The sequence below is a fragment of the Pleurodeles waltl genome, chromosome 6 (assembly GCF_031143425.1).
Source record: "Pleurodeles waltl isolate 20211129_DDA chromosome 6, aPleWal1.hap1.20221129, whole genome shotgun sequence".
NCBI classification, from domain to species: domain Eukaryota; kingdom Metazoa; phylum Chordata; class Amphibia; order Caudata; family Salamandridae; genus Pleurodeles; species Pleurodeles waltl.
In genome coordinates this window covers 1,392,307,147-1,392,322,282 of record NC_090445.1, presented here as the reverse complement: position 1 = coordinate 1,392,322,282, position 15,136 = coordinate 1,392,307,147, and the positions used below count along the sequence as shown (strand labels likewise).

The following is a 15,136-nucleotide window of genomic DNA, read 5'->3' as shown; positions in this document are numbered from 1 at the left end:
AAAAAATAATGACCCCCTACGCATTGGGAGAGAACTCCCAGGGTGTGTGGCTGATAGTTTCTTTAATTCTTCAGAAACAAAATCCCCCGCTTTTGGCATTTGTTTTTGAAAAACAAAAGGGTTTGATGAACCGCTGCCTAAGAGATGGCAGCCATTCCACCTGTGACAGTGGATTCCCTGAAGGCAGAGAGATCACCACTGAGCCAAGAGTGCTCTCCAGATCTGGCAAACTGTAGTCCATCACAGTGGTAGATGTAATGTCTTCTGCTACTCTTTCTGAAAACCAAGCACTTATTAAATGAGATACCAAATGTCCCTCTATAGCTCAATGATTAAATATAGACTTAACAAGAAGGAAGCTCTGGAAACTGAACCCCCTCTCTGGATACCACTTACGCAAATGAAAACGCAAGAAGAGAAATTTTGACAAGCCTATTCTAATAAAATACACTGTAACTTCCCAGCAAACTTTGTTCTACCTCTCTGTTCCCGCATCTTAACCATTGCAAAGTTTTAGAAACCTTTTTACTTAACCATTTAAATACATTTTAGTGACTGACTGATGATGTCACAAGATTTTTTAAATCAAGACAGCATTATATAAAAACATCTTTAACATACTACAGCAAAGCTTCTTAATAATTCAAGCCAGTAGAGGGCTCCCAAATCTCTTTCTTTGTGGAATAATGGAACATAGGTAAACATTACCTGTAGGGTACTGAAATTCTCATGAGATTAACTGAAGTCCCCATTTAAGAAACTTAACTCTTCTGGAAGAAGGGTAAATAATTATCTCCTTCCACAGCATGGTTCCTATGGTTCATACTCCAGCTTTACAAGCCCTCTGTGGGGATAGCAAGAATAGGTGGAAAATGGCCTGGAACTATGTAGTGCAAAGACATTGATGAATTATGTGGAGTTTGTAGCTCTAAATGTGAAGCTATATAAAAATTGAATCATGAAGTAAAATTGGCAGCTGATCACATTGTCTTTCACTCCTGTTATGCTGTCCAACAGGCAAACAAGTGAAGAATGGCACAGATGAGCTTCATCTCTCACAAATGCTCACCACTTCCTCCTGAAAAGGATGTCATAGCCTCTCACTCGTTTTCTCCTATATCACATACCTCAACATGCTAGTCTTCCTTTGCTTGGTCAGAACACACCTTTTAAAATAAATTACATCTTGGTGTAGCTCAACACTCCAAGGATAAAGCTTCACCATTGAACCTGTTGTGTCCTGGTTCAAAAACGTCAAGATTACCAATGTGAACTTGCTTACTCATGCCTCATTCCTTTGATCATTAAACAGGTGAAATCCTTGCTTAGATGGAAGAAAAATGTGATCAATGTCCTCGACAGAGTGAAACTCTGAAACAAACAATTTTCTGCTAGACCCGAAATATAAAAGGGTATCTGGAGCGCTTGACAAGAAAAGCAATGTGAGAGAGTTGGATTGTTTTCTCCTGATGGAAAAATGCTGGTCTATTTCTTATTACATAGCAGGTAATATTTCATGTTTTCTTTAGTAATTGTTAGGGTGAGAAACAATTATACACAACTGAATTACCCAGCTGGCTGTGTTCCTTAGAATTGTATTTTATGGTTACTGATAGCAGTACAAAGTTGGATAATACTATGAGCTATGCTATGAACTATAATAGTGAGCTATACATGGAAATGCTATATGCTAGGGATTGTTGCAATGTTTTGCTAATCCCTATATGTTCAGAAGAGTGAAGACCGATCTATGGAGTGCCCTCTGGGTTTCTTAAGCAATTCCTGCCTAAAGAAATCTGCTGTAAACAAACACTTATATTGAATTATTATACTGTCCACTGAGAATGTGGTCCGAGTAGTGTTGTGAAATGCTGTAGGGGTGAAATGTATGATTCACTAATTGAGGTGCTTAAATATGGAAGAAATGTCTGATTCACTTATTAAGATGCCTATAAAGGAATAGTTCAGAGTGCTCTTCAATATGCATCTTTTTATCATTGTGTTGTATTAGACATGGAAACAGGTGTATATTTATCATTTGAGATGCCATAAAAATGAAATGGTCCTGATGAAGGAGACCGAAAATAACCCTAGGTACCGAAACAATGATGTGCGAACTCTCAGGGGCATTTAGGATTATCAGAATAATTAACTAATTGTCTGAATAAAATTGAGGCAAATGGGAGATTGGATTGTATGGGTTTTCTACCCAAGCCGTTATCTCTAAGACATAGAATAGTTATGGTTGAATGATTAATGTAACATGGCATGATATTCATTGTTTTGTTAGTTTAATATTAATGCAGGTTCTTCTTTTCTCCCTTCTGCTAGATTAGAGTGTAGACATTTGATATGCAGACTAACAACTGTCTTTCACCACTATATTTCAGAAGCTCTGGGTACTTCACTCTTCTGGGCCACACTGAAGCAATCAAGCCTGGTATTTTCTGATGTTGTCTAGAACCTGAGGCAAGAGAGATATCAGTAGAAAGGTGCACCTTGCTCCATTCTAGGTGGAACGCGTCTTCTTAGGAGTGCCTTGGGGGAAACTTGCTGACACTACTTGTTCCTGGTGGTGGCAAGTATATCTAGACAGGCCTCTACCCCTGTGTTCGAAGACACCTTGCACTACCTTGGGATAGACACACCATTTATGAACAGCCGGGTGCCACATACTCACTTCATCCACTCTGCCATTCAAGCACCATGACAAGTGGTTGGCAACAAGGAAGCTGTTCCTTTTTCTTTATTTCAAAAATTGTCCCCTATTCCTGTCCATTTGAAAAATAAAAACATCATGAATGTTTAGAAACAGACCTATTTCTTTGTTGTTTCTTACACTATGTTTCATCAATCATGTTAAAGAAAGAAATCTTATAGAAGTTGCCATCACCATACTCAAACCCTGTCTCTGGACCTCAAATGTTGTCCTTCTAAGCTTTTTGGTTTGTTAGTGTATCAGGGAATGCACTATTATTTTTGAGGTTTGATTATAAGAACTCCTTATTTTGCCTCCCTCATTCTTAAACCAAAAGCTGACAGGTGGGCAAGAACAAGGCTAGGACCATGAAGCTATGAAGGCATCAATGAGGACAGCATTAAATCGTAGCAAGGGCTCCGCCAACATCTGTTTGTGTCTCAATGGAGAGCAAGGGCAGATCTAGCACCTCAGCTGCCTTTCGGACAACTGCTGCAAAATAGGCACTTTCTTTTGTTGGTGACCCATGTGGCAAGTCAAGCTCTGTTACAGGTGAGGTCTATAGTCCACTGGATATTTGGAACTGTAAGCATAGTGCTTCATTATTATAATAAGAGGGGAGTAATCTATCACCATCAAATTTGCTCTGAGGCACCCTATGTGTTTCTTGTGTAAGGTCAGAGTCAGCAGAAAAGGGAATGGAACATCCGCTAATAGTTGTGCTATGACATAGTCACTAGGTTAGAGTCAGGATACAAGATAACCAGTTGAGTTTTTGTGATCATGTAGTACAACATCGGTCGATCGAGGCAAACTTTGGCTCAGGGTACGAAATAGGCATCGTCACAGGGACTTTCACTGGTGCCGGTCGAGTTGGTATTGTCATCAGTATTACAGGAACTGGCGTGGATCTTTGGAGTTGTTGTGGACCTGGTAATGGGTCTCAAGGGAAAATACAATGTCGGGGAGGAGCCATCGGAGGTAATCTGACTAGAGGTCCTTATGCAGGTCTCTAGGGCTCAAAGGCACCTCAGAGGTAGTCATAATCATATTAAAGATACACAGCATGGCCTCCTTGAAAGCTTCTATATTCTGCGGGTTCAACAATGTTACAGAAAAATGTTAGCTTGTCAGGACCTGCTTATGAATCCGTTCTGAAGCTCGGGATGTCGAAGGAGTGCAATTTTGGAGTGGTGAGATAGGGTTGAGTCCGGGTCTGCCATTTTGTGATTTGGCTTGGACTTTGACAGTGGATGGTTCATGGGATGGCCTTGTAACCTAGACCTGACCCACAACCTGAGGGGTGAGTGACACCTGCGCTTCTTCTTGTGTTCAATAACAGTCCTGGGCCATCATTGGATGCATTAGGGCACACAAGTCACATGACGGAAGGCTTGTGACGGGGGCCCAAGCTCTAAAGAGAAACCTTGTGCGGGTCCCGTCAATGACATCTGCTTCTTGCAGTCTTGGCAAGATTTGAAGACTGCAGTTTTCAGAGGGGACATAATTCCCTAGCACAGTGTGTAATAGTTTTGGAAATCATCAGAAGAATGACAAATGATGGAACTATTGTAAAGGATTATATGGTGGTCTCCCTGCCGGGACCAAGACCAAAACTGAAAGCATGCAAAACAATGTAGTTTGACTAATCGTTGGCCAGATGGCACAGAAAACACAGTCCTGCAATGGTGTCTCTTGAATGAATCCAAAACAAGGACACATTTTACAACCAAGAGTTTTGTGCATAAGGCCCTTACCCTAACTCAGGTATTATCATTTCAGTTTAGGCACCCAAAACCAACTCTTCTTACATCCAGTGAAATGTAGATGTTTCAGAATAAGGTCATTTCATGTTTCAAAGTTGCCCCTCTGAAAGTCACGCACTTTCCCCTCTGCACAAGACACGTTTTTAAAGTTCAGAGGGTGCCTGATCATGCATCTCTTCTGTCAGCCTTTTGGCCTGAACTCCCACACAAGCTCCATAATGCAATCATTATGTCAGCTGATTTCCCCCTTTCCATTCTCTGTAACCGATCTCCTTGGATTCAAATATATAAATAATTTAAATGTTAAATAAAAGTACATTGAATGAGAAGGTCTCACCCAACAGATTATTTTTAAAAGTAAAGCTGCTTAATTTGAAGTTGGAAATACAAACCGTTCAGGTACATCTCTGTTTGTAAATTAAGATTTTGTGACTTGTATTTGTTAATTTAAGTATGTGCTTGCTGCATGTGACTTTCTGGTCATTTCAGAATTAGAAGAAAATACAGCAAGGTGATGAAGGGAAGGCCGGAGTCAGACCGGATGCTCTAATAGAAACGTCCGATTTTCAACCCATGTTCATTGCCAAGTTCAATTAAAGGCCACTTTGAATAGCTCAGTTTTCAGACATTTCCGTGAGTCACATGTCACTGGATTCAGATTTCAAGTGTACGCTAAAAGTATTCAATTCTTGGTCCGTGTACGCACAGAGATCTGCCTGCATGTATCATTCGTTTACAAAACTTATGATTAATCACATGGTCGGACCTTGAGTGGAATGTTCCTGCTGCTGCACCGAAAGGTGCGAGTTGCTGCAGGTGTAATAGGACTTTACAACAGTACGCGTTGTCGACAGTGCACTTGACCTCAATGTTAATCCTGGCAATCACTGGGCGCCAATGGGGAGCTTAAAGGGCAGGCCAGTTGTGGTCCCGCTTATGAAGCTTAAGGTTTATTGTGGCTGCTTCGTTCCAAAGTCTTTGAAGCCTGGCAATGTGGTTATTGGAGATGTCAGACTAAATGATAATACAGTGGTCAAGGAAAGCCAGGAAAATAGCTTATGTCAGCTCAATTCGGTGGTCAGTGTGAAAAAGAGGAGAGATTTTTGTGAGACATAGCTGACATTTGTCACTACATAACCCAAGGGGTAAAAGTGATATTTTCTTCAAATAGTATACCAGCCTCCTTAGTTTTGAGAGGTTTTTGGCACTTGCTCATCTTTAAATACCTTGGTCCCTGTAGACATTGGCAAGCACAAAGTAAGTAAAAAAAGAACCTTACTCTGTTTGAGTATTTCAGTCGGTATTTTGGAAAGAGAACATAGATCGAGTTGGGAAAGTTGCATCTAACAAGTTGGTCTTTTGTTCAAGCAGTGTTACACTAAATAGTTTAAGTTGCTTAGCTTCACTTACCATTTTATTATATGATTAGTCAATATTTGAGGATAACACACGGTCCTAAGCTTATATAGAATCTCCTCCTATCTCCTTGGTGATAAATATTGTGTGCTTGAATAGAGAGACCTGCCTTTTTTGTACAACCTGGAATTACACATCGGTTTAACTTTCCTATGGCATTTTATTAACATAAATGTTTAGTTTTTTTAAATAGATTTTGTACAACCTTTAGGTTTCTTTAACTTATTACTTTGATTAACCACAATCAAATATATTTACTTTTTCAACTTCCAGGTTTGTGTTCATTTGGTAATGCTTAATATTTACTGTGCTCTCTTATGGATAATTACCTGAAAAAAACTAGTCTGATAATGTTGACTGTTAGACCTGTTAGCCCTAGTGTGATCTTCCACTACACCTTATGCCTGTACCCCTCACAGTTTGCTGAAAACCATTTATTGTTGGCCTTAGGACTCTGTGCACTTTACCACTGATAACCAGTGCTAAAGTGCTTGTGCTTACTCCCTAAAACATGGAAAAATTGGCTTACCCCGATTGGCATATTTAATTTACTTATAAGTCTCTTGTAGAGTAGTATACCATATACTCAAGACCTGTAAATTAAATGCTACTAGTAGGCCTGCTGTACTTACTGTGCCACCCACTTTAGTAACCCCTTAAAACACGCCCCAGGCCTTCCATTCCAGCACAAATGCAGTTTTAAATTTCCAAATCAACCTGGCATTATAACCCCCTTGGCAATCCTTCAATTCCCCATTTTATTGCATATAGGTCACCCCTGAAGTATGCCCTATGTGGCCAATAGGGAAGGGTGCATTGTAATTAAAAGCATGGACATGAACGTTTAGGTTCTGCATATTTTGGTAGTCAAAAATGACAATTAATTTCTCACTAATGTGAGGCCGACCTTTCTCTTAGTATAGCATTAGGTTGCTTTATTACATTTAATACGTTTAATAAGTGCTAACCTTTGATTGGAAAGGGGCAAGCATTTCATGTTTGGTATCTGCAAAATTGTAATTAAAAATCCTCTTTAATGGTGAAGTCAAATTTTGTGCTACAATTTTTAAAAATCCCACTTTTAGAAAGTTGGGATTTCCCTGCCCTATTTTTGTGCCTGCAGCCTGTCCTAGGTCACATGACTGGATGTAGTTGACAGATGGACTTTGTTTATTCCTACCAGATAGCCACACCATAGAGGGATTAGGTGTGCCTGGATGGATTATCAACAGGTAGGAGAGTGGGGGCAGAGAAAAGCACAGCCCCCCTACAACTGAATAGTATCCACCCTGCCTTCACACAGAGGACTTGTCACACCTGCACTGTTCATGCAGACGACCACCACCCAGGCAGGGAAAGGAAGAAACGTCAAGCACTTCAAATGCTATTCTCTAGAAATGTCTCTTCAAAGAAGGCACCTGGTATAAAAATAGGACTCTCACACCCACTGTTCAGTTCACTTTCTGGACATGTGGAAGTACTTTTGTATGACCGCTTGATGCTGTGGCCTGCTTTGTATCGCACAAGACTGCTTTCCTGCACATGGAAGGACTGTTTTGATGCATCGAGCCGGCCTTGAACCCTCCAAGGTCTGGCCTGCTGCTTGGGGCCTGTTTCATAACTTGAAACCAGGACTACCAGAGTGACTCAGAGGGCCAGCTAGCCGGCCTCCTGATCAGAGCCTCAGGTACAGAATCTTGAAACCACATATGCAACCAGTCTGAAGGGGGCCTAACCCACTGAGTGGTGCTTCTCCAGTTTTTGCTAAAAATGCCTCTGTGAATCAAGAGGAGACTGGAACCAACCTGCTCGTCTATCTGCCCAAGGTGACTCGCCAGTCGGTCTGACTAAGCAGAAGCTCCCACTGTGTTTTTCCAGCAGCAGCAAAATCTGTTCAGCTGTCCTTCATCAAAGGGGTATCCGGTCTCGTGAAACTCTTGTCGGTTACAATGTCCAGCTTTGTCCCGCTGGAGATTTATGACTTCTAAAAAAAGAGACTAAGTTTGAATGTAGAAATCTTCACTTTGACTTCGTCCGGTGGCTCCCTGATGATGGCGCCAGCAGTCTTGCACCACTGAACGTTGTCCAACTCAGAGACTTTGTGTCAAAATTTCTACTAAGTCTGAAGGTAAGTGCTGACTGGGCCCAAGCCATCTTTTGCATCCGACTTGCGCTAAATCATGGTTAGCCATATTTTTGGACCCGATCTCACGCAACTAGATGTTCGCAGTGGAGCTTTGATACCTTAGGAGCTAGTTTTTACCTTAAACTTTAAAAATTCATAACTCTGGTTCTAGCGATTAGATTTTTGTTGTTTTGATGTCAAACAATTTATTACAATTTACTCTATTTTTCTAAATTGATGAGATTTTTCTTGTGATGTATTTTTTTACTATATTACTGTTTGTGTGCTGTACAAATACTTTACAAATTGCTACTCAGTTAAGCCTCACTGCTTTTGTGCCAAGCTACCAGGGGGTAAAGCGCACATTAATTTAGTGTCTTTAGTGGGTTACCCTGAGAGGGAATGTGGCGGCTGCTTGAGCACGGTTAACACCCCACTCAAACAACACCCAAGTTTCTCACAATGACAATCCAACCATAGGGGAGAAAAACGAAATTCTTAATCATTTCAGCTTATCTTCCTGGCTGGCCGGCATCTGTTACTATTCTTCCCCGAACACCAGCCATCTGAGTACACAGAATTCACATTGCACAATGAAGACTCCAATACTTCTGATCCAACAATCTTGTTGGCTTTTATAGATAACAAATTTAGTAGGATGCCATAATTTCAGATAAAGTGCTTGTTTTAATGGTTAAGCAGTCTTCTTTCCTTTCTCTCATACAGTACCTCTTCTTGTGCGATACCCTCGTTATTGGGAACTATCCAGGAAAGTAGTTCTTCAGGGTTGAGTTGGCCATCACCATCTTTGTCATAATCATTTACAAATCGATCCTTTTCAACGAGGATCCATTCTGGATCTTCCTTTGCTTCTAAAACAGAAAAGTAAGGACAGATTAAATGTTGTAAAGAGAAAATTATTTCTATTCCTTCTACTTATAGATATGAATAGCTCGCATAACTAAAGTCAATTTATTTTCTGTGGTTTCATGTCTAATAACTCAAGCCCAAAAACAGTTTTTAATTTTTGTAACTTCTCCACGTCCGCTCAAGAGAAATATTTTTTTATTTCTGACAACCTGGCATGCTTTTTGTTTTACCCTTCAAAAAGTTAATGCTGCTAAAATATTCCATTTGATTGCAGATGTATGAATGATTTAGCTGAAATATCACCACAATGCATATTTCTTGAGCCTAAAGAAGTACAGGGTAAAGTAATATGGATCAGAAAAATAGTGAGGTCCCACTTTATGAATGCAGTTATTATTTCTCAATATCCGAATATCTGAAGATGTGTCGCGTTCATCAACAAGGCTAGAGAAAATGTAAATATTGCTCCAAATCCAATTTTATTTTAGAAATCATTTGATTCGTAGTGAAAATGTGAACACGCTGAGATCCAAGAAGGTGTATGAATTTAGGCCAGCCAACACGTGTTTCACCCCGCGGGCGCGTAAGCCAGGGCTTTCTCAAGGCATTTCAAGTCATTATTTGTTCAGATAGCCAAATGATCAATCGATAATATAAGTAATAATACAGCAGTTGTCCCGTTTTCTTTAAATATGTAGTCAGCCGCATTTGTCGCCTGAAAAAACATTCAAAATACTTCTTCTTCTTTTGGAGTAACGCTTGTAAAACCACAATAATCCGACTCCCGGAGTCAAGCCCAGAATTTTTCAACGACTACCAGGATGTCACTTCATACAAACAGAAGGGAATCATGTATTTCCAAAGTAGATCAAGTATTCAACTCTTCAGCCACTGGTATCCCGAGCTCTGTAACTACTAACTTATCAGCCAAAAGCACCTTTCTTGCACTGGAGAAATCCCTCAAAAAGGAAACTTCCAAATGGTGGGAGGTAGCTTCTCTCAAAAAATATCTCGAGAATGATCGAATTCCTCGTGGACTCAGAGTTCTGATCTTCCCACCAATTGACACCACCTCACAGGAACACCTACAAAAATGGGAAGCAAATTTAAAATTGGCATCTACCAATATGATCAAACAATTGATCGAAATATCCCAAGATGAATATGAAAAACATCAAACAGATGTGGATAAATTAACCCAAAGCATAGAGGAAGCCAACTGGGGCGATATCACCATCAAGAATTATGCCATCCTTAACAATATCATTGATCGTTATGAGGAGGATATTATCCAAAGAAAAAAATCGCAAATTTAGAAGGGACCGTCATGATTACCAACAAGGGAGAGTTTACACCTTTAGCAAGAAATATGACAACATCCAAGATTCAAATCCCTCTCTGGAAACACAGAGCTGCCCTGACACCTTACCGTCCCCAGACCTTGAATACTCTGATGACACTGAAAGATGCTCATCAACTAGACCTCTAGTACATTTTTCCGAGGAGGCAAGGCGCTATCGATTAGGAACTCTAAAAGACATACGAACAAAACCACCAGATACTATAATGGAAGAACCAAGTACATCTGGCATTCAAACAAGTGCCCGCAGCAAGACCCCAAGGTCCTAAATTCTGACACACAAAAAGGCCTGTATTTTTAATGTTTCTTCAGGCGACGAATGCGGCTGACTACATATTTAAAGAAAACGGGACAACTGCTGTATTATTACTTATATTATCGATTGATCATTTGGCTATCTGAACAAATAAGGACTTGAAATGCCTTGAAAAAAAGCCCTGGCTTACGTGCCCGCGGGGCGAAACACGTGTTGGCTGGCCTAAATTCATACACACTCTTGGATCTCAGCGTGTTCACATTTTCACTACGAATCAAATGATTTCTAAAATAAAATTGGATTTGGAGCAATATTGACATTTTCTCTAGCCTTGTTGATGAACGCGACATCTTCAGATATTCGGATATTGAGAAATAATAACTGCATTCATAAAGTGGGACCTCACTATTTTTCTGAATCATGTTTTTCCATGGAGGACTAGGGCCCAATGTCCTCCGGTGAAGTTCCCACGTATTATAATATTAAGGGGCATTTGTATACAGGGAGTCTTGTGGTTTTTTGGACCCCCCTTCTTCTTCCTTTAAAGTAATATGGAATCACCCACAGCGTCAGAGTTTTGAGACATTACAAAACAATTACAACAGAACTCCAAAACACTTATAATAAATCAGTGGTGGAGATCACTCAATCAGGATGACCTGCAAAACCAAAAAATACATTTAAGGACAACAGTTACCTGTACATAACTTAAGTCAGGGAGGGCAGGATCCATGGCAGATGATCAGGGTGTCTTTCTTAGACACATGTTCATACAATTAATCTAAGTGGGAATTATTTCCAGTTACTCTGCTAAGGGGTGGGCTGTGACCCCAAAAAACATAGTCTGGGATTTGCTACACAGTCAGAGTTAAAGAAAAAGTGAAATGGCCACAGAAAACATAAAAGATACGGAAACTGGAGAAGATGAGGCAAGTCTGGACAGCCCTGTTGGTTGGAGTTTAGGTTATTAGGGTAGGGGCTTCCAGGAAAGATAGTGTTTAAAAATGGTTAGCAGAGAATTCACTATTGTAATGACACGAATGTGGGTGACAAAAGAATGACACGTTTGATTTTGTAATAAAAGTTTATTAACATTTCTTAAATTAACATCTTAATATTCCTTACATTAACCAGACAGTGCCCATTAAGCCAGCTGATACATAAACCTCTTTCAATTAAGAAAAACATTTAACTACCATCTTAGACTTGAGCCTGATGGTCCATCTTTCTGGTGCCACATCTGGATTGAGTGTTTCATCTGATCACTGGGTTTCCAGTCCCTAGTTCCGCCACACCTGCCTCTTCATTTAAAACCAGACACCTGCACTTCACCACCGGTAATTCCACTAATGCAACTAAAGTACTCATGCAAGGGTGGGCTGCCTTCAGGACTCCTTCCAAAAGTCACCATTGGAAGACACGTTTCATCTGCATTCCTTATTGTTCTTTTGGTCCCACCATAACTGCCACTTAGATCCTTGCCCTCACCTCTCTATTTGCTATTTAGGGTGGCCACTTTCCCGATTTGACACCACCCCAAGGGTCTTCACTGAAAGCAGCTTTCCTCCACTATACACCATTCCGGGGATCATTACAGGGGCAAGTGTCCACTTACGCATTGCACAGATATCCTGGGTTAGTGGATCAGTACCCACGTCTGCTTTTGCAGCCTGGCTTAGTAGATCATTATTCAAATCATAGGGGGCATCACACTGGGGCTTCCAAATAGCAATCATATGATCCAAATGCAGTTCCCTTAACACTTAAGACACAAAGGTCTTGCCCATCCTGTGCTCCTTGTCACTTTCATATTTTTACTGCTACCAACTTCACTGCCTTTCCAGCTATTTATTTCTTGCCATTATGCCTCTTTATCTCACTGACCTTCTCATTATCTGCCTTGTGACCACAGTAACATTTGCCTTTCAGAACTCAAATGATTTTGCCTCCTGGGTCCTTCCAACTATTAACTTCGGTCTTAGAAATTCATGTGCTTTGTGAAACATGGCCATTTTTACTGTTTGACCCTAATTATGAGATTCTTGGACTCTCTCATAGGGCAGGTAATGGAAATTAACATATCCTGAGATTCACAGTACAACCCCAGTCCTGTATATATTCAAGCTGCTTACAGTGACTGAAATAAGAAGGATAAATAACCAGGGACTTTTGATCCAGAATAACCTATTCCTTTTGCGAATACCCCTTTCCTCAGTGGAATCAGAGTTCCACTTGCGACATGTTTCCTCTTGTCTTTTGGCTACTAAATCTGAAAGTTATAACTAGCACCCGACTTAAATAAGCCTGAAAACTGAAACTCTTCTTCCCCACTTTCACCTTATTCCACCTGTAAAACGTCCTCCATTTTCTTTCCGCTTCTTGTTTTTCCAGGAATCATGTGGGCAAAATTTTTGACTTTAGTTTCTATTCTGCCCTACACATTTGCAACACTTCCTCTATCTTTGGTTTTAATCCGACAATCTTCACAAGATCTTCCCTTTCTGACATTCAGGCCACTAAAACCCTTGCTCGGAACTCTTATTTTGTCCAGTTTCTACAACTGACCCACTATGCAGATCGCTTTTGTTGGCTGTTTTCCTGCCTGTCTAAAACCGATCTTTAATTTTGCAATCATCTTCAATCTAAGGTATTCCCTAGAGTTCTCCTTTCACTTCATCCTTATATCGCTTTACTAGCTACCATTCTCTATGGGTCTTCAGTTCTGTTTCCTATTCAATGTCTCCAAACTTGTCCTTAGTATGGCCTTTCCATATTATTCCACTCTTGTGGAGTGCTACATTTCCTTCCTCCCTATACTATGCTTTGCAGTTCAGGTCAACCTCACCCAGTCTCTTGGCACCTCTTAACCCTACTTGCTCCCTGGACATGGAACTCCCTCTCCTCGCCTGCATGGCCTTCCTTCTCTTTGCATATTTCAAAACCCTCTTAAATTCATTTTCTCCAGGAGGCTACCTCAATCAGTGCTTAGTTTGTCCAAAGCATAAATTAATTCATGTATTATTCACTTGTATTCCTGTCATTTTGCACAGTAAATCAGTTACGAATAAGTACTTTAAAGAATACAATGAAATTAAAGAACATGAAATAAACCTCTGACAGATTTCTTCTTCCATTCTGAAAAATTATGTATTTCTAGCATGAGACATAATATAGCTCCACATTGTCAGTTGAAGGTTGGGCATAAAGTACCTACACAGCACGAAGATTAAGTAATGAGGAGGATACTGAAAACTCTATTACTAGGTCACTTGGGTAGTGCAAAATTTGTCTAATTTGCTTTCACATAGTTATGTGAAATTTCAGGAAAATTATGAAGAATTACACATAATTGCACAAAAGCAAATTTGCCATTTAGAGCTATATTTTTGTGGGGATTATATATTTCTTCCCATCCCTATCAGGAGTAAAACCTTAACCCATTCTCAGAGATGGAAGGGATCCAAGAAATGAGTAGGACAATATCTGTAATCCTCTAGGCTTGTGGGTGGTAACAAACTCTCAAGGCATTCACAGCCTAAACCACCTGCTGCATGCCGCCAAGAGTAGATTTACTCACACAAGATCCTTTGAATAAAAAAAAACAATGAACGGGATCAAAACCAATTTTTGGTAATTGCGAAAGCTTGTGTACCCTTTTAAATAAAGCATTTTACATGTGCAATCAAGTCGTGTTGTATTAACACTTTTGGAATTGCAGAATTTAGTATCAAAATGGGTAGAAATATGTCACAATGCAGTGGCGGCTGGTGACATTTACTGGTGAAATTTGAATGCAATGCAGTGGGGCGTAGACGTTGGGTAAAGGGTGGGTAAGACATTTGAAGCGATGGACGCAAGCAAGCTTAATGGGCAAACCTGAGGTCGGGTTGGTGGGGGGGGAAATACTCTTTCTGAGAAAAAATTGAAAAAAGATTGCCAAACAGAGCATTTTAAAGCAAATTAATTTGGTGAGAATGCAAGAATTATAAAGCAGTGGGAAATTATAGCCTTGAAAAATTAAACACATTAAAAATTGCTTCATATCTTACAGCATTAATATGTTCAACAGTAATGTGAAAACTGTACAGCATGACAAATCAGGCCCTTTAAAAGTGTGCCCTTGCCCAGTGTCTTCCACTGCATGTGGCATAGACTTTGGAAGAAAATGCTCTAACTAGGCTTCAGGAAGCGCCCACAGCTGCTGATTGCAATCAGTCATAGGAAAAAATGTGAAGACAGATCTTTATGTAGGATTTAAAAAGTGGGGGCTCTCTAAAAGGAAACAATAACATTTCTGTGATTCCCACACTGTCCCTTCTGACCAGTACTTTGGATTTCTCTCAGAGATGTTATTGCATCCAGATTCATTACACAACAACTGACATACACCTAAAACCTGGGAATACTGTTGACTTTGTCAAGGGTTTTTAGCTGTTTATGCTGTTAGCCATTTAGATAAATGAGTAACAATAATGATTTGTTATAAATAATTAATATTAAAAATGTTTCAATTCTGAAATTGAGAGTCTGTGAATTAAATATTATGGAGGCCTGTGGAGTTATTGGCATTCAGTTAAGTTAGGTATGTCCTTTTTCTCTGCACATCATGTCATTCTGCACATCTTCAGCCTCATCCCTTTCCTTT

General features: G+C 40.0%; 1 protein-coding gene across 1 annotated transcript in view; it reads right to left on the bottom strand.

The window, feature by feature from the left end:
• RCN2 (reticulocalbin 2) overlaps nucleotides 1-15,136 on the bottom strand; it is a 150,512-nt gene that overhangs the window by 31,402 nt on the left and 103,974 nt on the right. The window contains exon 7 of the mRNA XM_069240734.1: nucleotides 8,735-8,877. Coding sequence (XP_069096835.1) covers nucleotides 8,735-8,877 — 143 coding nt within the window. The remainder of the gene's footprint in view (nucleotides 1-8,734; nucleotides 8,878-15,136) is intronic.